We start from the raw sequence: 24,357 nt of genomic DNA on the forward strand, positions 1-24,357 counted from the left end.
AAGATGCCAGTTATTCCCAATTTGATTTAGTGGAATTCCAACTCAAATCTGGAAAGTCCTTCTATGGATACTGACAAACATTCTAAAGTTTATATGGAGAGGCAAAAGACACAGAATAGCCAATACAATATGGAAGGTGAAAAATAAAGTTGGAGGACTGACACTATCTGACTTTAAGACTTATTATAAAGCTATAGTAATCAAAACAGTGTGGTATTGGTGTGAGAATATAGAAATGGATCAGAGGAACAGAGAGCCAGAAATATCTTTATAAATAAAGTCAACTGGTCTTTGACAAAGGAGCAGAGGCAATACAATGGAGTAAAGATAGTCTTTTCAACAACAGTAATGGAACAGGAAACAAAAGCAAAAATGAACTACTGGGACTTCGTCAAGATAAGAAGCTTTAGCACCAGCAAAGGAAAACAAAATCAACAAAACTAAAAGGCAACCTACAGAATGGGAGAAGATATTTGCAAATGACATACCAGATAAAGGGCTAGTATCCAAATTCGATAAGAAATTTACCAAACTCAATACCCAAAAAACAAAAAAATCCAGACAAGAAATGGGCAGAAGACATGAGCAGACATTTCTCGAAAGAAGACATACAAGTGGCTAACAGATGCATGAAAAAATGCTCAATATCACTTGGCATCAAGGAAATACAAATCCAAACCACAATGAGATACCACCTCACACCAGTCAGAATGGCTAAAATTATCAAGTCGGGAAAAAACAGATGTTGGCGAGGATGTGGAGAAAGAGAACCCTCTTACACTGTGGGTGGGAATGCAAACTGTTGCAGCCACTCTGGAAAACAGGATGGAGGTTCTTCAAAAAGTTAAAGATAGAACTACCCATGGCCCAGCAATTGCACTACTAGGTATCTACCCAAAGGATACAAAAATAGTGATTTGAAGGGACACCTGCACCCCAATGTTTATAGCAGCAATGTCCCCAATAGCTAAACTATGGAACAAGCCCAGATGACTACTGACAGACAAAAGGATAAAGAAGATACGGTGTATATAAATACAATGGACTATGACTCAGCCATCAAGAAGAGTGAAATCTTGTCATTTGCAATGTCATGGATGGAAATAGAGGGTATTATGTTAAGCAAAACAAGGCAGTCAGAGAAAGACAAATACCATGATTTCACATATGTGGAATTTAAGAAACAAAATAGATGAACACAGGGTAAGGGAAGGAAAAATAAAATAAGATTGAAACAGAGAGGGAGGCAAAGCATAAGGGACTCTTAGCTCTAGAAACAAACAGAGGGTTGCTGGGCGGGAGGTGGATGGGTAGATGGGGTAACAGGGTAATGGGCATTAAGGAGAGCACTTGATAGAATGACCACTGGGTGTTATGTGGAACTACTCAATCACTAAATTCTACCCCGGAAATAATAATAACATTATATGTTAACTAAAATGAATTTAAACACCAAATTTTAAAAAAAACGTAATGGAACAACTGAACATTCAGGACATGCATAATGTCCTGAATCTAGACACAGACCCTACACCCTTCCCAAAATTAACTCAAAACGGATTACAAACCTAACTGTAAAATGTAAAACTATAAAGCTCCTAGAAGATAACAGGGAAAAACTAGATGACCCTACCTATGACAATGCCTTTTTTAGATATAACACCAAGGAAAGAAAGAATTGACAAGCAGGACTTCATGAAAATGAAAACTTCTGCTTCCGTGAAAGATGATTTCAAGAGGATTAGAAGACAAGTGCCATACTGGGAAAAATATTTGCAAAAGACACATCAGATAAAGGACTACTAGCCAAAATATACAAAGGACTCTTAAAACTCAACAATAAAAAATCAGTAACTTGATTAAAAAATAGTCCAAAGGCCTTAGCAGACACCTCACCAAAGAAGATATACAGATGGCAAATAGACTCTTCCCATCATACATTATCAGGGAAATGCTAATTAAAACAAAATACCACCACACACCTATCAGAATGGCCAAAATCCAGAACACTGACACCACAAACTGCAAGCGAGGATGTCGAGCTACAGAAACTTTCTTATAAAAGTAAACATACTCTTACTAGAGGACCCAGCATATATACTTCTTGGTATTTACCCAAAGGAGTTGGAAAATTTACATCTACACAAAAATCTGCACATGGATGTGCACGGCAACTTTATTTGTAATTGCCAAAACTTGCATGTCCTTCAGTAGGTGAACAGGTAAATAAACTACGGTACATCCAGACAACGGAATTATTATTCAGCACTTAAAAGAAATGAGCCATGAAAATACATGGAGGAAACTTAAGTGCATATTACTAAGTGAGAAAAGCCAAATTAAAAGGTTACATGCTGTGTAATTCCAACTATATGACATTCTGGAAAAGGCTATGGAGACACAAAAAGATCTTTGGTTTCCAGGGATGGGGGGAGGTGGGGAAAGATGAATAGGCAAAATATAGAGGGTGTTTAGGGCAATGAAAATACTCTATGAGATATTATAATGATGGATACATGTCATCACATATTTGTCCAAACCCACAAAATGTACACCACCAAGAATGAACCCTTAAGGAGATGATAGACTTTGGGTGTTTTCTGGTGAGCGATGTTAATAATGGGAATAGTTATGCTACACTGGGGGCAAGGGGTACATGGGAAATACCTGTACTTCTGTCTCACTTTTTGGTGAACTTTAGGCTTTTCTAAAAATGTCTTTTTAAAAAGTTGATTATTTAAATATTAAGTTATATCTATCCATTAAACTGGGAACCCCAGAAAAATCAAACCAGATATAGGATCTTAAATACTTTAAATATCCCCAAACATTCCAAGTGACGTCTTAGTTCTTGGTGCAGATCTTGCATAAAATTTCTTATAGGAATATTTGCATGCAATTGTCATCTGTTTCTAGCATGGAAGGAGGGAATGGTAGTCTATTTCCTTTTAGGAGAGTATGAAATATTAGAACTACATTTTACCACTCTTCATACACAGGCTGTTCATATCAGAATAGACTAGAGCATGATTGTCAGAACAGTGGAAAAAAATCAAGAGGCAGTTAAAGGTCATCCTAGCTCCTATTTCTAATACTTGCCCTGTGAGTGAATGGAAATCAACATCCAGGCATTGTTCTAAGCACTTCATTGCAGTGGCCTTACCAGTAGTGAGATGCCACAAATTTAATACTATGCTGTTATCATACACGTGTTCCTTTTATTAAAGAGATTATTTTCTATGGGCATCTGCCAAAAATGTCAGATATCAGAAATGTTCCCTAGAGTAGAGTAGGTTCCCACTGTAAGCTATGGAAATGATAATCCTGTAAAGATGAAAACAAAATCAACTGTGAAGCTCTACTTACCATTGTCATCATGACCACTGGCTTCTGGGGTGCCCTGCCTCTGGTCCTCTTCAGGTGCCTCGGGGTAAATGACAGCAGTGTCTTGTTGTTGCAGGAACTCTTCAACATTAGGATCATGGTTTTGTTCATTTTCTGCATCTGAGTCACATTCATCATCTTTTACTAAAAGAAATGCATACTTTATACTGCCAAGTTGTTACAAAGCTTTTCTAAATAAGAAATTATTTACCTTAAGAGAACACACTATTGTTCTTGAATTTGTAGGAAATATTTGCCCAAAATTAAAAACAAAATTTACTCATTCTGTTGTCTATTATTAAGAAGTCTTTAAGAAAGCTTTACAACAGTCTTGAATTTTCACAATATCTCTCAAACTTTAGAGTGTACTTCTAGTCTATGTGACTGATAGGACACAGAAAAGGTAATATAGTTGACTGAATTCTTAATTTCTCAATCAAGGATAAATCAAGGAAAAAAGGGAGAAAACCTTAGTTCTCAAACCTTAGTCCTTCCTAGGAACCTATTATATATTTACTTAGAGTTGTAAATCCGAATCATGCTCAATTTAAACCACTTTGAAGTTCAGTACAGGTATCTGATTTCCTAGACAACAGTGTTAATAGTTCTCTATAGCTGGAAAAATATCTACTAAGATTTAGGAGTATCAAATCCATAAAACTGCTTATCTCCTCTAGTACTCATATATAATAAACAAGGCTACTTTTCCTTTATTTCTGCTTCAGTAAATGTTTAACAGTGGGCTAGGGGCAGAGGCATTTTTTCTTCTGGTTAGAAAGTTTCAAGAGATAATGGAATACTGCCACTTTGAGAAGGAAACCCAGAGTGCTTCGAGTTCCTAAAGCAGTATTGCTGCACCATGGTTTCCCTCCATTTCCTCCACTGGCTCCAGAGGACAGTGTCTACTCCATGCTGCTGGTAACTGCAATGGGTTGTATGGCTGTCTCGTGGCTGACTTCTTATACGCTTCAGGCTGAACTGTCACTTCTAATCTGTAAAATAGCATTTCCCAGCAGACTAAAATTGGGCCAAATTAAAATGCTGAGGTGTGGGCATGTTTTTGTGTGCTAGTTATTGAAACAATCTTGCTAAATCTCCCACATAGTGGTAGTAAGTAAAGTCCTCAGGTCAGCTGCTGTTTAAAACCTTAGAACCAATGACATAATAATAATGGTGACCCACCATTTCCCCCTCCTTTCTAATATAGCCAATAGCTATCAATTATTTAGCACTGGGTTACTGGATCCAGGGGGAAGTGAAAACTCTTGAAGAGGTAAGCTGGTACTGTGGGTATTAAGGGAGTCTATTTCCAAATCCTCAAATTTCGTGTATATTCTTTCTTAGAATCTGGAAGGTTCTCGCTACTCTCCCCTTTCCAGACTTTCTAAGACTTCCTTAAAAGGAAGAAGAGATGGAGTGCCTGGGTGGCTCAGTGGCTCAGGTCGTGATGTCAGAAATGTGAGACTGAGCCCTGCATCAGCTTCTGTGCTCAGCTGGGAGTCTGCTTGCTCCTCTCCTTCTCCTTCTTCTTCCCTCACCCCACCCCCACTGATGCTGCTGCTGTCTCTAGCTCTCTCTTAAATAAATAGATAAATAGATAGATAGATAGATAGATAGATAAATACATAAATAAATCTATCTTTTTAAAAAGGAAGAAGAGGGGGGTGCCTGGGTAGCTCAGTCGGTTAAGTGTCTGCCTTCTGCTCAGGTCATGATCTCAGTGTGCTGGGATCAAGCCCCTCTTGGGATTCCTGCTCTTTCTTTCAAATAAATAAATAAAATCTTCAAAAAAAAAAAAAAAAGGAAGAAGAGAAAAAGTCATATCCCAGTACACTCATCCTGTGCATTGCCTTGGAGTGTAAAAACCTCCAGGTTGCCAAAGGAAAAAAATTCAAAATACTGATGGGGGGAAGCCAACTTCCTTCCTTCCTTCCTTTGTTCCTCTCTCCCTCCCTCCCTCCCTTTCTTTCTTTAGCATATATTTTTTTAAAGATTTATTTATTTACTTGAGAGAGAAAGAAAAAGAGAGAGAGAGAGAGAAGGAGCAAGGGGAGCGGCAGAGGGAGAGGGAGAAGCAGACTCCTGGGGGAGCAGGCAGCCGGCAGTGAGGGTGGGGGCCCTAGATCCCAGGACTTCAGGATCATGACCTGAGCTGAAGGCTTAACTGACCAAGCCACCCAGGCATCCTGGGAAAACTTTCTTATTGATTAATTAAGACAGGCCTTTCAGTTTTTTCTGTTTATATGGATTTCTATCTGGGGTTAAATCATGGCAATTTTCTGTTATGGGGATATTTTGGCTGTAGTTAGGAAGCTCTGAAATTACCTATATAATAATATAATCAGAGGGAGTGAGAGTAGTTTTCTTTTAATGGCCTCATCTATTCTATTGCCTAACTATTATTAAAAATTTCATTGCTCTACAGGAAGCTGGTCAGAGTAAATCAAAGAATATTCTCAAAAATCATTCCTACAGTCTGTCATTAGCTGGAAAAATAAGCATTTTTTAAAAATTTTTTATTTTTTATAAACATATATTTTTATCCCCAGGGGTACAGGTCTGTGAATCACCAGGTTTACACACTTCACAGCACTCACCCAAGCACATACCCTCCCCAATGTCCATAATCCCACCCCCTTCTCCCAAACCCCCTCCCCCCACCAACCCTCAGTTTGTTTTGTGAAATTAAGAGTCACTTATGGTTTGTCTCCCTCCCAATCCCATCTTGTTTCATTGATTCTTCTCCTACCCACTTAAGCCCCCATGTTGCATCACCACTTCCTCATATCAGGGAGATCATATGATAGTTGTCTTTCTCTGCTTGACTTATTTCGCTAAGCATGATACGCTCTAGTTCCATCCATGTTGTCGCAAATGGCAAGATTTCATTTCTTTTGATGGCTGCATAGTATTCCATTGTGTATATATACCACATCTTCTTGACCCATTCATCTGTTGATGGACATCTAGGTTCTTTCCATAGTTTGGCTATTGTGGACATTGCTGCTATAAACATTCGGGTGCACGTGCCCCTTTGGATCACTATGTTTGTATCTATAGGGTAAATACCCAATAGTGCAATTGCTGGGTCATAGGGCAGTTCTATTTTCAACATTTTGAGGAACCTCCATGCTGTTTTCCAGAGTGGCTGCACCAGCTTGCATTCCCACCAACAGTGTAGGAGGGTTCCCCTTTCTCCGCATCCTCGCCAGCATCTGTCATTTCCTGACTTGTTGATTTTAGCCATTCTGACTGGTGTGAGGTGATATCTCATTGTGGTTTTGATTTGTATTTCCCTGATGCCGAGTGATATGGAGCACTTTTTCATGTGTCTGTTGGCCATCTGGATGTCTTCATTGCAGAAATGTCTGTTCAGGGCGCCTGGGTGGCTCAGTGGGTTAAGCCGCTGCCTTCGGCTCAGGTCATGATCTCGGAGTCCTGGGATCGAGTCCCGCATCGGGCTCTCTGCTCAGCGGAGGGCCTGCTTCCCTCTCTCTCTCTCTTCCTGCCTCTCCATCTACTTGTGATTTCTCTCTGTCAAATAAATAAATAAAATCTTTAAAAAAAAAAAAAAAAGAAATGTCTGTTCATATCCTCTGCCCATTTCTTGATTGGATTATTTGTTCTTTGGGTGTTGAGTTTGCTAAGTTCTTTATAGATTCTGGACACTAGTCCTTTATGTGATATGTCATTTGCAAATATCTTCTCCCATTCTGTCAGTTGTCTTTTGATTTTGTTAACTGTTTCCTTTGCTATGCAAAAGCTTTTGATCTTGATGAAATCCCAATAGTTCATTTTTGCCCTTGCTTCCCTTGCCTTTGGCGTTGTTCCTAGGAAGATGTTGCTGCGGCTGAGGTCAAGAGGTTGCTGCCTGTGTTCTCCTCAAGGATTTTGATGGATTCCTTTCGCACATTAAGGTCCTTCATCCATTTTGAGTCTATTTTTGTGTGTGGTGTAAGGAAATGGTCCAATTTTCCCAGCACCATTTATTGAAGAGGCTGTCTGTTTTCCATTGGACATTCTTTCCTGCTTTGTCGAAGATTAGTTGACCATAGAGTTGAGGGTCTATTTCTGGGCTCTCTATTCTGTTCCTTTGATCTATGTGTCTGTTTTTGTGCCAGTACCATGCTGTCTTGATGATGACAGCTTTGTAATAGAGCTTGAAGTGCGGAATTGTGATGCCACCAACGTTGGCTTTCTTTTTCAATATCCCTTTGGCTATTCGAGGTCATTTCTGGTTCCATATAAATTTTAGCATTATTTGTTCCATTTCTTTGAAAAAGATGGATGGTACTTTGATAGGAATTGCATTAAATGTGTAGATTGCTTTAGGTAGCATAGACATTTTCACAATATTTATTCTTCCAATCCAGGAGCATGGAACATTTTTCCATTTCTTTGTGTCTTCCTCAATTTCTTTCATGAGTACTTTATAGTTTTCTGAGTATAGATTCTGTGCCTCTTTGGTTAGGTTTATTCCTAGGTATCTTATGGTTTTGGGTGCAATTGTAAAGGGGATTGACTCCTTAATTTCTCTTTCTTCTGTCTTGCTATTGGTGTAGAGAAATGCAACTGATTTCTGTGCATTGATTTTATATCCTGACACTTTACTGAATTCCTGTATAAGTTCTAGCAGTTTTGGAGTGGAGTCTTTTGGGTTTTCCACATATAGTATCATATCATCTGCGAAGAGTGATAATTTGACTTCTTCTTTGCCGATTTGGATGCCTTTAATTTCCTTTTGTTGTCTGATTGCTGAGGCTAGGACCTCTAGTACTATGTTGAATAGCAGTGGTGATAATGGACATCCCTGCCGTGTTCCTGACCTTAGTGGAAAAGCTTTCAGTTTTTCTCCATTGAGAATGATATTTGCGGTGGGTTTTTCATAGATGGCTTTGATGATATTGAGGTATGTGCCCTCTATCCTTATACTTTGAAGAGTTTTGATCAGGAAGGGATGCTGTCCTTTGTCAAATGCTTTTTCAGCATCTACTGAGAGTATCATATGGTTCTTGTTCTTTCTTTTATTGATGTGTTGTATCACATTGACTGATTTGCAGATGTTGAACCAACCTTGCAGCCCTGGAATAAATCCCACTTGGTCGTGGTGAATAATCTTTTTAATGTACTGTTGAATCCTATTGGCTAGTATTTTGTTGAGTATTTTTGCATCTGTGTTCATCCAGGATATTGGTCTATAGCTCTCTTTTTTGATGGGATCCTTGTCTAGTTTGGGGATCAAGGTGATGCTGGCCTCATAAAATGAGTTTAGAAGTTTTCCTTCCACTTCTATTTTTTGGAACAGTTTCAGGAGAATAGGAATTAGTTCTTCTTTAAATGTTTGGTAGAATTCCCCCGGGAAGCCGTCTGGCCCTGGGCTTTTGTTTGTTTGGAGATTTTTAATGACTGTTTCAATCTCCTTACTGGTTATGGGTCTGTTCAGGCTTTCTATTTCTTCCTGGTTCAGTTGTGGTAGTTTATATGTTTCAGGAATGCATCCATTTCTTCCAGATTGTCAAATTTGTTGGCATAGAGTTGCTCATAGAATGTTCTTATAATTGTTTGTATTTCTTTGGTGTTAGTTGTGATCTCTCCTCTTTCATTCATGATTTTATTTATTTGGGTCGTTTCTCTTTTCTTTTTGATAAGTCGGGCCAGGGGTTTATCAATTTTATTAATTCTTTCAAAGAACCAGCTCCTAGTTTCGTTGATTTGTTCTATTGTTTTTTTGGTTTCTATTTCATTGATTTCTGCTCTGATCTTTATGATTTCTCTTCTCCTGCTGGGCTTAGGGTTTCTTTCTTGTTCTTTCTCCAGCTCCTTTAGGTGTAGGGTTAGGTTGTGTACCTGAGACCTTTCTTGTTTCTTGAGAAAGGCTTGTACCGCTATATATTTTCCTCTCAGGACTGCCTTTGTTGTGTCCCACAGATTTTGAACCGTTGTATTTTCATTATCATTTGTTTCCATGATTTTTTTCAATTCTTCTTTAATTTCCCGGTTGACCCACTCATTCTTTAGAAGGATGCTGTTTAGTCTCCATGTATTTGGGTTCTTTCCAAACTTCCTTTTGTGGTTGAGTTCTAGCTTTAGAGCATTGTGGTCTGAAAATATAAAGGGAATGATCCCAATCTTTTGATACCAGTTGAGTCCTGATTTAGGACCGAGGATGTGATCTATTCTGGAGAATGTTCCATGTGCACTAGAGAAGAATGTGTATTCTGTTGCTTTGGGATGAAATGTTCTGAATATACCTGTGATGTCCATCTGGTCCAGTGTGTCGTTTAAGGCCGTTATTTTCTTGCTGATCTTTTGCTTGGATGATTTGTCCATTTCAGTGAGGGGAGTGTTAAAGTCCCCTACTATTATTGTATTATTGTTGATATGTTTCTTTGATTTTGTTATTAATTGGTTTATATCATTGGCTGCTCCCACGTTTGGGGCATAGATATTTAAAATTGTTAAATCTTCTTGTTGGACAGACCCTTTGTGTATGATATAGTGTCTTTCCTCATCTCTTATTATAGTCTTTGGCTTAAAATCTAATTGATCTGATATAAGGATTGCCACTCCTGCTTTATCTGATGTCCATTAGCATGGTAAATTCTTTTCCACCCCCTCATTTTAGATCTGGTGGTGTCTTCGGGCTTAAAATGAGTTTCTTGGAGGCAACATATAGATGGGTTTTGTTTTTTTATCCATTCTGATACCCTGTGTCTTTTGACAGGGGCATTTAGCCCATTAACATCAGGGTAACTATTGAGACATATGAATTTAGTGCCATTGTATTGCCTGTAAGGTGACTGTTACTCTATATGGTCTCTGTTCCTTTCAGATCTACCACTTGTAGGCTCTCTCTTTGCTTAGAGGACCCCTTTCAATATTTCCTGTAGAGCTGGTTTGGTGTTTGCAAATTCTTTCAGTTTTTGTTTGTCCTGGAAGCTTTTAATCTCTCCTTCTATTTTCAATGATAGCCTAGCTGGATATAGTATTCTTGGCTGCATGTTTTTCTCGTTTAGTGCTCTGAAAATATCATGCCAGCTCTTTCTGGCCTGCCAGTCTCTGTGGATAAGTCAGCTGCCAATCTAATATTTTTACCCTTGTATGTTACAGACTTCTTTTCCCAGGCTGCTTTCAGGATTTTCTCTTTGTCACTGAGACTTGTAAATTTTACTATTAGGTGACGGGGTGTGGGCCTATTCTTATTGATTTTGAGGGGCGTTCTCTGAACCTCCTGAATTTTGATGCTCTTTCCCTTTGCTATATTGGGGAAATTCTCCCCAATAATTCTCTCCAGTATACCTTCTGCTCCCGTCTCTCTTTCTTCTTCTTCTGGAATCCCAATTATTCTAATGTTGTTTCGTCTTATGGTGTCACTTATCTCTTGAATTCTCCCCTCGTGGTCCCATAGCTGTTTGTCCCTCTTTTGCTCAGCTTCTTTATTCTCTGTCATTTGGTCTTCTATATCACTAATTCTTTCTTCTGCCTCATTAATCCTAGCAGCAAGAGCCTCCATTTTTGATTGCACCTCATTAATAGCTTTTTTGATTTCAACTTGGTTAGATTTTAGTTCTTTTATTTCTCCAGAAAGGGCTTTTATATTTCTCAAGAGGGTTTCTCTAATATCTTCCATGCCTTTTTCGAGCATGGCTAGAACCTTGAGAATTGTCATTCTGAACTCTAGATCTGACATATTACCAATGTCTGTATTGATTAGGTCCCTATCCTTCGGTACTGCCTCTTGTTCCTTTTTTGTGTTGAATTTTTCCGTCTTGTCATTTTGTCCAGATAAGAGTATATGAAGAAGCAAGGAAAATACTAAAAGTGTGGCAACAACCCCTGGAAAATATGCTTTAACCAAATTAGAGGAGATCCCAAATCATGAGGAGGGAGAAAGGTGATAAAAAGAGGTTCAAATAGGAAGAAAGAAAAAAAAAGAAAAATGAAAAAAAAAAAGAAAAGAATTAAAAAAAAAGAAAACAAGTAAGAAAAATATAAAAAAGAAAAATATATATATTAAACTAGTTAAAAAATGTTAAAAAAGAAAAAGGTAAAAGTTAAAAAAAATTTTACCAGAAGGCGAGAAAAAAAACAAAAAATGAAAAAGAAAAAAATTAAATTAACTGCAAGACTAAAAAAAATCACAGGGAAAAAGCCATGAGTTCCGTGCTTTGCTTTCTCCTCCTCTGGAATTCTGCTGCTCTCCTTGGTATTGAAACCGCACTCCTTGGTAGGTGAACTTGGTCTTGGCTGGATTTCTTGTTGATCTTCTGGGAAAGGGGCCTGTTGTAGTGATTCTCAAGTGTCTTTGCCCCAGGCCGAATTGCACCGCCCTTACCAGGGGCCGGGGTAAGTAATGCGCTCGGGTTTGCTTTCAGGAGCTTTTGTTCCCTGAGCGCTTTCCGTAGAGTTCCGGAGGACGGGAATACAAATGGTGGCCTCCTGGTCTCTGGCCCGGAGGAGCCGAGAGCCCAGGGCCCCACTCCTCAGTGCGCCCTCAGAGAACAGCGCCCAGTTACTCCCGTGTGCCTGACCTCCGGCCGCACTCCGAGCTCACCGAGCCTGTGGCAGGTTCAAGGTAACACCGAGCTGTGAGCTTACTGTCGGCTCTGTCTCTGCAGTCGGCTTTCACGTTCCAATACCCGCAAGCTCTGCGACACTCAGACACCCCCGATCCTTCTGTGACCCTGCGGGACCTGAGGCCACGCTGACCCCACGTGGGCTTCGCCCCGGTTTAGCCTCTGGAGCGATGTCCCTCAGCGGAACAGACTTTTAAAAGTCCTGATTTTGTGCGCCGTTGCTCCACCTCTTGCCGGGAGCCGGCCCCTTCCCCCGGGGTCTATCTTCCCGTCGCTTTGGATTCACTTCTCCGCCGGTCCTACCTTTCAGAAAGTGGTTGTTTTTCTGTTTCCAGAATTGCTGTTCTTCTTCTCTTCGATCTGCCGATGGATTTTCAGGTGTTTACAATCTTTAGATAAGCTATCTAGCTGATCTCCGGCTAGCTGAAGTAGTCTCAGCCTGCTACTTCTCTGCCATCTTGACTCCTCCCCAATAAGCATTTTTTAATAACTAAACACTAAATAACTACAAGTCAGTGTCACTGAGTCTTTTCAATGCAACTTCAAAATTTCAAGTTACTCTAGATAAAACTCACAAGTGAAATTTATATTTTATGTGATTATTGCTTCCACATACATTATATATATAAAATATATATTCTATATATATTCCATATACAGGTTACAAGATGTTTCAAATATTTTTATCAAATTATATTATTTCTATTATAGTCATCACTTATAAAAAGTTTATATTTTTCCTATATCCTATTATGTATGTATGTAGGTGTACATATGATTGTGTGTATAGGTTAGATGCTAGAATAATGAGTTTTTAAATCGTATACATTTTGCAGAATTATATAGTCTGTATTTTATACATGAACCTTGCATCTTCAGTAAGTTACATGCTTACCTATGTATTGACTGGTTTTAAATGTACTACTCATTTGGAGACAAAAATCTTTATAACTAAAAAATTTGTATTAGATATAAATAATCTTCACCTCACTATTGAATAATCTATTTTTAAGATAATTATTAAGTTTGAAATTTTAATTCCAGTCTAGTTAACAAAGGGCGTAATATTAGTTTCAGGTGTACAATATAGCGATTCAACAATTCCACGCAACACCTGGTGCTCCTTACAAGAGCTCTCCTTAACCACCTTCACCTATTAAATCTCTACCCACCTCCCCTCTGGTAACCATCAGTTTGTTCTCTATAGCTAAGTAAATAATCTATTTATTTTTATTTTTTTAATTTTCAGCATTACAGTATTCATTATTTTTTCACCATACCCAGTGCTTGCAATCCATGCCCTCTAAAAGATATGTTTACTTGTACTTTGTATATTCCTCATTACTTATAATTTATTTTTTTTTTCAAAAAGGAACTTTTTATAAAATCTCTCAAATTGTGTACTGGCAAAATTATTTGAATTGGAAAAATGAAAACACACCTTTTTTTTTTTTTTGACAGAAAGTCTGATGAGGCTGATTGGTATAACAGTAATACCTGGCTTTGCTAGTTAGATTACTAGGTGTAAAATTTCCACAAACTGAATGAACTAAGTTTGAAGCTCTAAGGCATTAGTGAGAATATTATTATCTCCTGTGGCAGGATAAAAGGATTTTTATACAAAATGTATTGGCAAAGGTACTGAAATCAACAATATTTCAATTTCCCTAACTATTTTGGAATTTATTTATCAAGGTGCCTCTACCTGAGGGGAAGAAATAACAAAAGCCAAGAACAGGTAGCATCAGTACTTTGAGAAGTGTGGGCAAAGTTTTTTGGTATATGTCCCAGAAAATCAGGGAGTGAAGGAGTCTAATGACTGGAAAACAAATTCTTGAGCCATTAGGCAGCCCTGAATTTTTGTTTTCAACAGAATTGAAGGAGCATTTAATAGATTTGTCAGTTAACAAAACAATAAAAAGATTTTTATTGATATATAACTCTTTGCACATCATTCTAAGGGTGTTTAAAGAACCAAAGTAAATCAGTTATCACAAAAATGTATTTCACCTTTTTATTTATGAGAAGGTTATCTGAGTGCTAAACAAAACACAAACAGAATTAATGCTGAACTCTTTTCCTCTAGAAATAAGTAATATTGGGGCTGAGTCAGGTAAGCAGCTGCTTTTGGCTGGGATCATGATCTCAGGGTCCTGGGACTGAGTTCAACATTGAGTTCCCTGTTCAGTGGGGAGTCTACTTGTCCCTCTGACTCCCTCCATCCCATGCTCTCTCTTTCAAATAAATATTTTACAAAAATAAATAAGTAACATTAAACTATTGATAACTGAACTAATCAAAGAACACTTCAGCTCCTGGGGTGCCTGGATGGCTCAGTGGGTTAAGCCTCTGCCTTCAGCTCAGGTCACGGTCTCAGGATCCTGGGATCGAGTCACGCATAGGGCTCTCTGCTCAATGCAGAGCCTGCTTTCCCTCCTTTCTCTCTCTCTCCCTCTGTCAAATGAATAAATAAAATCTTAAAAAAAAAAGAATACTTCAGCTCCTTCAATCTCATTTCCAGTAACAATTTTTTGTAATAATTATTTGTTAAAACTTGTAATATATTTATGTTGTGATCAGCTGTGCAGTACTGATAATTATATGATAAATCAATCCATAAATTAAAAAAATCTTAAGAGCCTTATCCCTAGAAATTAAAAAGAAACCTAAATTTCAATTTATATACATGCTTTTCTTATAAAGAAAGATAACTGATCAGAAATACCTTCAAATGGGAAATATATTCTCTGTTATCATCAAATTCTATTGATTATGTAGAACAGAAATATGAGTTCAAGGAGTAAAGATTATGATATAACATTTCTGACTCATTAACGAAGAGCTTATTCGCATTTCAAAAAATTGAATGACTAACAGGTATTAAAGTGTTATGACTTACATGTAAGGGTGATGTTAAAAATGTCATTTTTATTATTTATTTATTTATTTATTTATAAAGCTTTTGTTTATTTACTTGAGAGAGAGAGAGAGACTGCGCATGCACTTGCGTGCCCGTGGGAGCATAAGCAGGGGGAATGGCAGACAGTGGGAGAAGTAGCCTCCTCCCTGCTGCACAGGAAGCTCCATGTGGGACTTGATCCCGGGATGCTGGGATCATGACTTGAGCCAAAGGCAGACATTTGACCAAGCCACCCAGTTACCCACCAAAAATGTCATTTTTAATATGCCAGAAATTCGATTGTAACTACTTACACTTAAGATGAAAAATTCTAAATGTACATTAAGAAATATGTGAAATGGTACATCATCAGTTTATTTAATATAAAGTTTAGAGGAAAATAATAGTATATTTTAAGGGTATTTTTGAGAATTAAATTATTACTATTAGATTAGAAGGTTTGGTATTAGGTGTGGTATCAAATTCTGGGTTCTTTTCAACTAAACTACACTGTCTTCATGAGACTGCATCTAGCCCAAACAACTTCAAGCTGAGACCAGAAATCCTGCAGTTTTACATGTAAAGTGTCAGGAAGTGCATACTGTAAAAGGGTCAATTATAAAACAAAATTTCTTGTCTTAAGACTAATAAAGCTTACATATTTAAGTAGTAGAGAGAGGAGTAAATACATAGAAACATAATAATAATTTGGCTTTCTTTAGATATGACAAAACTCAGAACTTACTATCAAATATAAAATTACTCTGGACCATAGGCCTATTTGGCCATAACCATTTGTGAAAGCGTAGAATTACAGGGTTATGATTAGAGCAAAGGGAGAGAGACACAAACATTTAATAGAAAGATTAAAAATGATATAGCTGTATTTTATTTCCACTGGAATCATGACCAGAGCCACTCTCAAATGTGAAATGCATTTGATGGTATTTCTGCTCAGCTGTGCTTAGGCTTCTTCCTATCTTTACGTTCCATTTTTCAAACCTCATAAAACTATTAACTATATAAACAAAAAAGGGATGCTCAGAAGGAACAAAGGACGTTTTGGATGAATTTTTCACTCTGAATACTAAGCTGAGACTACAGTTCTCTTAACTTCATGAATTGTGAAAGGAAGCAGCAGAAGAAAGGCTCTGACAAAGTTCTGAAATACTGTTGGTGGCCTTTGTATAAGGTTTTATTTACTTTGTCAGCACATTATTCCCTAGAAGTCAAGGAAGTAACAAAAGCAAAGGCAGAACATAATTTTTAAGTTTAAATGTTCAAAAGCCTCAACCTTCCAATTTCTATCCTTCTTCCCTTAAAACTATACTTATCAGGGCTTTATTAAAATGTTTGCATACTCCCAACTCCCCATGTTCCCAGGAAATAATGCAGCAGGGATCATCTTCCACTGGGTGGGGAACCTCACAATTCAGCAACAATTTAAGTTAATACAAGGTTACTTTACCTTTGAGATTTTTTGGGGGGAGGTGGTTAAGCGAATTTAAATACTACCCAGTACTAAATGAAAGAATTTATTTTTGTAGTGAAGAGCAGAGCATAAGGTAAAATACTGACACGTGGAATTGTGAATTTTTTTATAGCATTTGCATAAAAGGGCAAATGATCTTCTGTAACGTAAATCATCTAACATCAGGTAAAACAGTAATAAATAGCATTCTTTTGTGTTCATTAAGACTCTTTTCCTAATAAATATTGAGTTTAAATATTTTATATAATGTATAAGTTAGCATGACAAATATTTGATAACAACATGTTTGAATACATTATTCATTCATGTTACAACCAACCAAGTTAAAGGCAGAATATAAAATCTTAGGCAGCAGTACCATAAATCATCACATATCCCATTATTATTTAAATAATTTGGAATGCATCTTTAATTACAGAATGAAGATTTACTCTCTATTTTACAGAACTGACTGACAAGGATAGGAGTGCTTGTTTATATTATAGATGAAAATTTATATTTGACATAATACTATGAAATATACTCATCTGACATAAAGGAAGATAATATATAGGACTCTATGGAATATTCTTAAAATGCACTGCATAAAAGAGAAAAAGAAACTAGAAGTTTTAAACCAAAAAAGGAAAAACAAAATTTGATTAAAATGATATGATAGGATTATGGACATTGGGGAGGGTATGTGTTTTGGTGAGTGCTGTGAAGTGTGTAAACCTGGTGATTCACAGACCTGTACCCCTGGGGATAAAAATATATGTTTATAAAAAATAAAAATTATATTAAAAAAATAATAATTAAAAAAAAAAGAAAAAAAATGATATGATAGAAATTTCTAACTTATGATTATGTGATATAAAATAAAATGCATATGTATTTTATATGATATAAAATACAATTATACTAGTTTGAAGTACAGTATTTTGAGATATGTTTTAATAACTTAGAACTTTCATCTCTAAAGTTTTCTAAGAGCTCTAGCTGACCTATGTGACACGATAGTAAGTGCCTGCTCTTATCATACATAAGATCTTGATTTAAGTCCTCCACTTAAATTTTGCTTCTTAAATCTGATTTGAATCCATTATAGAGGAATAACTTAAAGTCTCAGGGAGTATGTACTTTTAGTCACTTAGAAGCAAGACTCCTTGTTTATTATAATTTAACTTCATCTTAGCCTTTTTCAAAAATCACAGAAATTATAAGAAAAATTTTTAATTCTCTTGTTTGCTGTGACATATTCACTCAGCTCATCAATATTCAGGATTCTCATCTGGTTTATAGATAACTCATGATATTTGCTTATTCTACTCCCTTCTGCTTTCTCTCTTGTGGGCAACTCAACGCAGATCCTGGTAACTAATAATGAAACTCAAAATAGTTAAATCTACATTCCTATAGCTTGGGTAAAAAATTTGATATAAATTCACATTATCATTTAAACACTTTTTCTGGGATTATCTGTAGATTGTACTTGTCATCCTTATAGAATGGAAAATATGCTGTTAGATGAATCTGTAAATTTACCCTGTATGTAAAGAATATAAACTTCTAACTTTTCATAGTGCCCTATATGCCTGGGTACTGAAGCACCAAAGGAGGTCAAGATAAAAGAGGAAGAAACAGACTAAATTCACGACTCAAAAATGCAAAAACCAGTGACACAAAAGACGTTCAAAGGCTACAGTATGAAAGAAAATGACGAGCGCGTACCTGCACATCCCGCTTCATCTGTCTGAGCTTCAGGCCCCAGGATTTCTTGTCCTTCCTTTCCTGCTAAAATCAAAGAACACAGGATTAAAATAGATCCATGAGGTACAAACATTTTTAACATCTAGAAATCTGAGGAGGAGCTTTTAGATTATATTTAATTTGGATTTTTTTCTTTTTAGAAGTAAAGTGTCCTTCAAAAGTGAACTTTTTAAAAAAAGATTAAGCAGGTAGTTTTACCAAACTCACAAAGGTATGATAGAGAAGCAAAATTAGTGAAGATTTATATGTAATCCCGGAATTACACATATATTAGAATTATACGCATCCTGGTTTTTTATTTATTTTTTTTTTGAGAAGAGTTTTACCTCTGGGTAGCAGGACTCCTTTTTAAAATATCTTCTGCAAAGCACAAGTTTCTATATTTTAGGCACTGTGCTAGATGCTTTATCAACTTACTTCCTTTAACATTCATAACTACTTATTTTATAAGTTAAAAAAAAAAAAGGCAACCAAAAACCTGAGGCCTGAAGAGGTTAAAGAGCCCAAGGACACTGTTATTCAATGGTGGAAGTGGAATTTGAATTCAGGTCTGAAAGCCTGTAAAATCTACTTCCTCCTCTGCCTTTTTCTGTGACCAGACGACCGGACAGCTAACTAGAGAGAAGACTGTACTAAACTTCACTGTGTCCAGAGTAAACACCGAGGGCACTATACTTTCTCTTTCACTCTATTCATTATTCTAACTACTGGTAAATCATAGTAATAATAGTAGTGGTAAACATTTTTAGTTGTCAGTTGTCCTCCTTTGCCACCTAGATTTATAGTGAGCTGACAGCAGTATTCTATACAGAATAAGATCAGAGTAAATAAGCATATTATTTTAGCAAGCAGAAAGTCAGTTTTGTATATTCAGGTACATTTTATTATAATAGTTTATTAAGACATGTGCTATATAAAGAACATGAAGAAGTTAAAACCTGCTTTTAAAAAAACTAGCAGCAGAGTATACGTAATTATGATCAGAATACTTATAAAGTCATGCTAAAACATCACATCATGTCGTTAATCTGCACCCCAATCAAATCCCATTGAATGTGCCAGTCAAAAAATCTTGATTTAGATTTCCCCTAAGTTTGGTAATTGAATTGAGAACTAGAACACTAATCAAGTAAAATCTTTGCTCACATTTAAGCATGTATTTCTGTAAGTGCCTTGGATTATCAGGTGGGTTTATTCAGCAGATTTTTTTTACTCATTAACTTTTATATTAGTACTTAAAGATGATCACTATGTGAAAAATAGTTAAAATGTGCATAAACCTCTTTAGATCAGCATGAAAAACACTATCTACAGTAGGTAATAAAGAAATTAGTGTCTGATAAATAACTCTCATTTTATATTTGCCATCAGCAAAATGACAATTAAAAAACCTCTGCTAAAGTATAGTAGGACAAACATCAATGTTGCCTAAGTATTTGAAAATCTCCAACATCTTTTTTTCCTCTCTCTGAAGCATCTACTTAAACTCAAATAATAAACAGTATGACAGTTGGATAATTATAGGATAGTAATATAGTTATTTATTGTTTATCGATCTATGCTCTTTTTTTCTCCCCAAATGAAAAAATTAAGACAGTCAGTATTACTTACTAAGTTGAAAGTGACAGTGATATTAAAAGCTAAAATGATATTTTAGACAATAATTATTTACTTATAGTTACTATAGTTAAATAAAAATCTGTCTTCAATTCAATGAAATGATTTCTTCATTTCTGCTCAGGATCAAAATCTAGGCTCCTTAGATGAGCATTTAATATAATTCATAATTTGGTCCCAGACTTTTTTACTGTGATTTAAAAACTGGAAGTCTCCATTCTTTCCCTCATCACTGCGGCTAGAATTTTCATTGAACAACTAAAATCGTATTGCCTAATAAAAACAGAAAATATCCTAATGCTGGTCTGCAGCATGAACACAATTCTTCCACTACGGGGTGTTGCCAGCAACAGGCTCTTTTCTTTTTCACCCATAGAGCAGCTTGAGGGTGCAGTATTGGAACAGCTAAATACTGGCCAAGATGCCTTCTCCCTCATGTGTTCTGATTTTACTTATAGCTTAGAAAATATAAGTGGGAAGTAATAGGACCTTCTTGTGTGTGAGATTTTTCTCTCCTGCAAGACTTAACTAATGTCAACACATCGTGATTGACCAACCGTAACGTAACTTAGAAAGGTAAACTGGAAAGGTTCTAAGGCTTTTTCTGTTAGTCTAAATTCCAAACCAAATATATAAATGAGGAAAAACACTCAAGTAATAAGACTTTGTTTTTTCAAATAGTGGCAAAATATAGCTGAAAAAATAGTGATGAAATACTACTCAGCTATAAAAAGGGACAATTTATTGATACTTCCAACACCTTAGATGAATCTCTCAAGAAATTATGGAAAGTGAAAACATAAATACAAAAGATTACATACTGTATGATTCCATTTATATAACATTCTTGAAATAACAAAATTATAAAAATGGAAAGATATGTGTGGTTGTGAGGGGTTAGGACTGGGGCAGAGGGGAGGGGAGGGTGGGTATATAAAAGGCAAGGAGGGAGCTCAGTGGCGATGGAAGTGTTCTGTATTTTGTCTATATCAATATTGATATTCTGGCTATGATACTATACTACAGTTTTGCAAGCTGTTACCATTGGTGAAAACGGAGTAAAGGGTATACAGCAGGATCTTTGAATTATTTATGAATCTAGAACTACTTGTGAATTATTTGCAAATCTATATTTATCTCAAAATTTAAAGTTTATTTGACAAGTCAGTCAATGGCTGATAACAAAAATTAAGGTTAAAAAAGGTAAAAAAATATATAAATATATATATATTTATATACATATAACTGAGATCAGATTTGGTTAAGATAGAATGAACATAAACCACCCTCTGTGTTCCACTAAATGCAGCTAAAAAAAACCTGGGGAGAATTCATGGAGGAGTTACTTGAAGATTCTCAAGGTAAATCATAGCAGGAAGACTGGGGAAGAAGAAATGATAAGAATTCAAAGTACCACTGAATCACTGAGGAAGTAATTTCTCCTACCCCCTGGCATAGATTCAAGGAAGCCTAGATTTAGAAGTGGGCACTGGGGTATGGCAGAGAAAAACTCTAGGAAGAACCCTCTAGTTTAGGCACACAGAACAGGAAATACTCAAAGAAGGGAGAAATAATTTTTTCCCCCTCGATTCTCTTGTGTCCCAGTCCTAAGGTAGCTGCTGAGATCATGTTGACAGCAAGAACATAAAGGCACCTAAAATTCCAAGAAAGGGGAACCTTCTTATTCACTCGGAGGAACAGTGGCCCCAAGAGATGGTACAAACTTCCATCAAGTTCTTTCTCCCCATCTTCTTGCAGCATAGTTGTGGGAAGAATCTGGCAAAGTATAACGAAGGAAGTCCCAGATTTTTGGGAAGTCCCAGGGAACTGCAAGTACTAGGGAGATCATGGAAAGGGAGGAACACTGGAAATCAACTGAATAAGCTGCTTGTGAAGTTCTGGGTTCATATCCAAACTTCCCATGTGCGGATCTGACCACATGCTTTGAGAACTGAAGTAAGGATAAGATCATTAATCATGTCCCAGAATGGCCACTGTAGGGCACAGATCCAAAAAGCACTGTAAAGTCTTTGACAACTGAACTGACATTGGAACCATAACCCACAGAAATTATTTAGGAAGTACAGCCTGATAGCAACTGGATAAGTTGCCTGCTAAACCAAAAATATCAAAATACTCCACAGGATTTAAATAAGACCAAGAGTCTCATAAAATAATATCCAGGATATAATCCAAAATTACTTAGCATATGAAGAACCAGGAAAATCTCAACTTCTATAAGAAAAAGATAATCAAAAGATGGCAAGATGTTGTTCACTAAGATACAGATGTTGCAACTATCAAACAAAGGCTTTAAGCAGCTATTAGGAAAGTACCTAAGAGCTAAGGAAGAACACTTGAAAAGAATGGAAAGATAAAAAGTCTAGGCTAATCCTTATCAGCAAAAAGAGGATGTAGATAGAAAACAAAAGGAAATTTAGAACTAAAAATTAGTAACAAATTTTTTAGGAAAAAAAAAATCACTGGATTGGGGAACCTGGGTGGCTCAGTGGGTTAAAGCCTCTGCCTTCGGCTCAGGTCATGATCCCAGGGTCCTGGGATTGAGCCCCACATCGGGCTCTCTGCTCGGCAGGGAGCCTGCTTCCTCCTCTCTCTCTGCCTGCCTCTCTGCCTACTTGTGATCTCTCTGTCAAATAAATGAAATCTTTAAAAAAAATTAAAAAAGAAAATAAAAATAAGAAGTATTTCATTAATTAAAAAAAAGAAACACTGCATGGCCCCAATAGTGAAATGGAGATGAAAGAAGAAAGATCAGTGAACTGGATGGTAGGTAAAGGGAAATTTGGACAATAAAGTGAAAATATTTTAAAAAAATAGAGTCTCAGAGATGTGTAGGACAATATTAAAATATCTAACATTCTGTCATTAGAGTTCCAGAAGGAGAAAAAACAGTATAGTGCAGAAAAAATAGTTGAAGGAATAGTATCTAAAACTTCCCAGATTTAAATAAAAAAACACAAACCAATAGATTAAAGAAGTTAGCTAAATCTCAAATAGGACAAAGCCCCCTAAATATGGGCTTAGACCATCAATCAAACTCTAAAAACTAAAGTTAAAAAAATACTGAAAAGAGACAAAGAAAATGATACACAACTATAAGTGAACAAGGACTTAAAAGGAAGATTTATCATCAGAAATGAGGGATTTCATAAGGAACTTGGACATTCTTAAAGTGCTAAAAGAAAAAAAAATCCTGTCAACCCCAAGTGAAAATATACTTTGGAAACAAAGGTAAAATAAAGATATTCTCAGATGAAGGAACGTGAATAGAGTATGCTATCAGGAAACCCAACATATTGCTAAAGGAAGGTCTTCAGAAAGAAAGGGAAATGATATTAGAGGAAAATTTGAAATATTAGAACTGAAAGAGGACACAAGAAATGATGTAGTATACATGAAAACTATAACATAAAGGAGGGAAGGTAATGGAACTCATATGGGGGTAAAGTTTCTATATTTCACTTTGGTAAAATATTCCAAGTAGATTATGAGATGTTAAGTATGTACACTCGAATCTACAGAGCAACTACTAAAAAATCAATACAAGAAGATATAGTAACAAATGAAAGAAATAAATGAAAATTGAATACTAAAAAATATCCAAATCATTCAAAAGAAGAGAAGAAAGGAGAAACAGAAGAAATTAAAAACAGAGGGAAGAAACAGAAAGCAAATAATACAATGGTAGACCTAACTCCAGACATCAAAACTTACATTATGTGTAAATGGTTTAAATGAGAAAATGTAAGGAATAGAGATTGTTAGAATAGATTTTAAAAAAATCATTTATAGCAGTCTACCAAAAAAAATTATTTCAAAAATAATGAGAGAGGCTAAAAGTAAAAAGTTGGGAAAGAAATCTAGAGTGACTATTTTACATCAGATAAAGATGACTCTGGAGCTAAGAAAATTACCAGAAACCTTGAGAAACATGATATAATAAGATAGCCGATTTACCAAGAGGACATAACAATCTAAAAGACTAGGCATCTAACAACACAGCTTCAAAATATTCATATTCACATACTCAAAATATGTGACCAACAGAACAGAAAGTAGAGAAAAATCCATGTGTATAACTGGAGACTTCAATACTCTTCTCACATTAATTGACAAAACAGAACAACAAAAAAAAAGCTGAAAATCAGCAAGGATATAAATGAACTAAGCAACACTATCAATTACTCCATCCAACTGACATTTGTAGACTATTCCAGCAAACAACAGCAGACTACATATTCTTTTTTTTTTTTTAATTTTTTATAAACATAAATTTTTATCCCCAGGGATACAGGTCTGTGAATCACCAGGTTTACACACTTCACAGCACTCACCAAAGCACATACCCTCCCAAATGTCCATAATCCCACCCCCTTCTCCCAAACCCCCTCCCCCCAGCAACCCTCAGTTTGTTTTGTGAGATTAAGAGTCACTTATGGTTTGTCTCCCTCCCAATCCCATCAGACTACATATTCTTTTCAAACACACACAGAACACTAACAAAGACAGACTATATATATCTCTCCAAGATCATAAATAAAACTTAACAACCTAAAAGAAATGAAATCATACAAAGTTTGTTTTCTGACCATAATACATTTAAACTAGATATCAATAGC

General features: G+C 36.2%; 1 protein-coding gene across 22 annotated transcripts in view; it reads right to left on the reverse strand.

Moving 5' to 3' along the window:
• ZEB1 (zinc finger E-box binding homeobox 1) overlaps positions 1-24,357 on the reverse strand; it is a 195,943-nt gene that overhangs the window by 21,660 nt on the left and 149,926 nt on the right. For 8 of the 22 annotated variants that reach the window (XM_082740780.1, XM_082740778.1, XM_082740774.1 and 5 more), the window contains 2 exons: positions 18,062-18,124; positions 3,367-3,504 (listed from right to left, as the gene is read on the reverse strand). In XM_082740780.1, the coding sequence (XP_082596906.1) occupies positions 3,367-3,504; positions 18,062-18,124 (201 nt within the window). Of the gene's footprint in view, positions 1-3,366; positions 3,529-18,061; positions 18,125-24,357 lie in introns of all 22 variants that reach the window. The other 14 variants (XM_082740769.1, XM_082740759.1, XM_082740763.1 and 11 more) reach the window with 3 other exon arrangements.

The sequence above is a fragment of the Mustela nivalis genome (genome assembly GCF_964662115.1).
Source record: "Mustela nivalis genome assembly, chromosome: 7".
Taxonomy (NCBI): Eukaryota; Metazoa; Chordata; class Mammalia; order Carnivora; family Mustelidae; genus Mustela; species Mustela nivalis.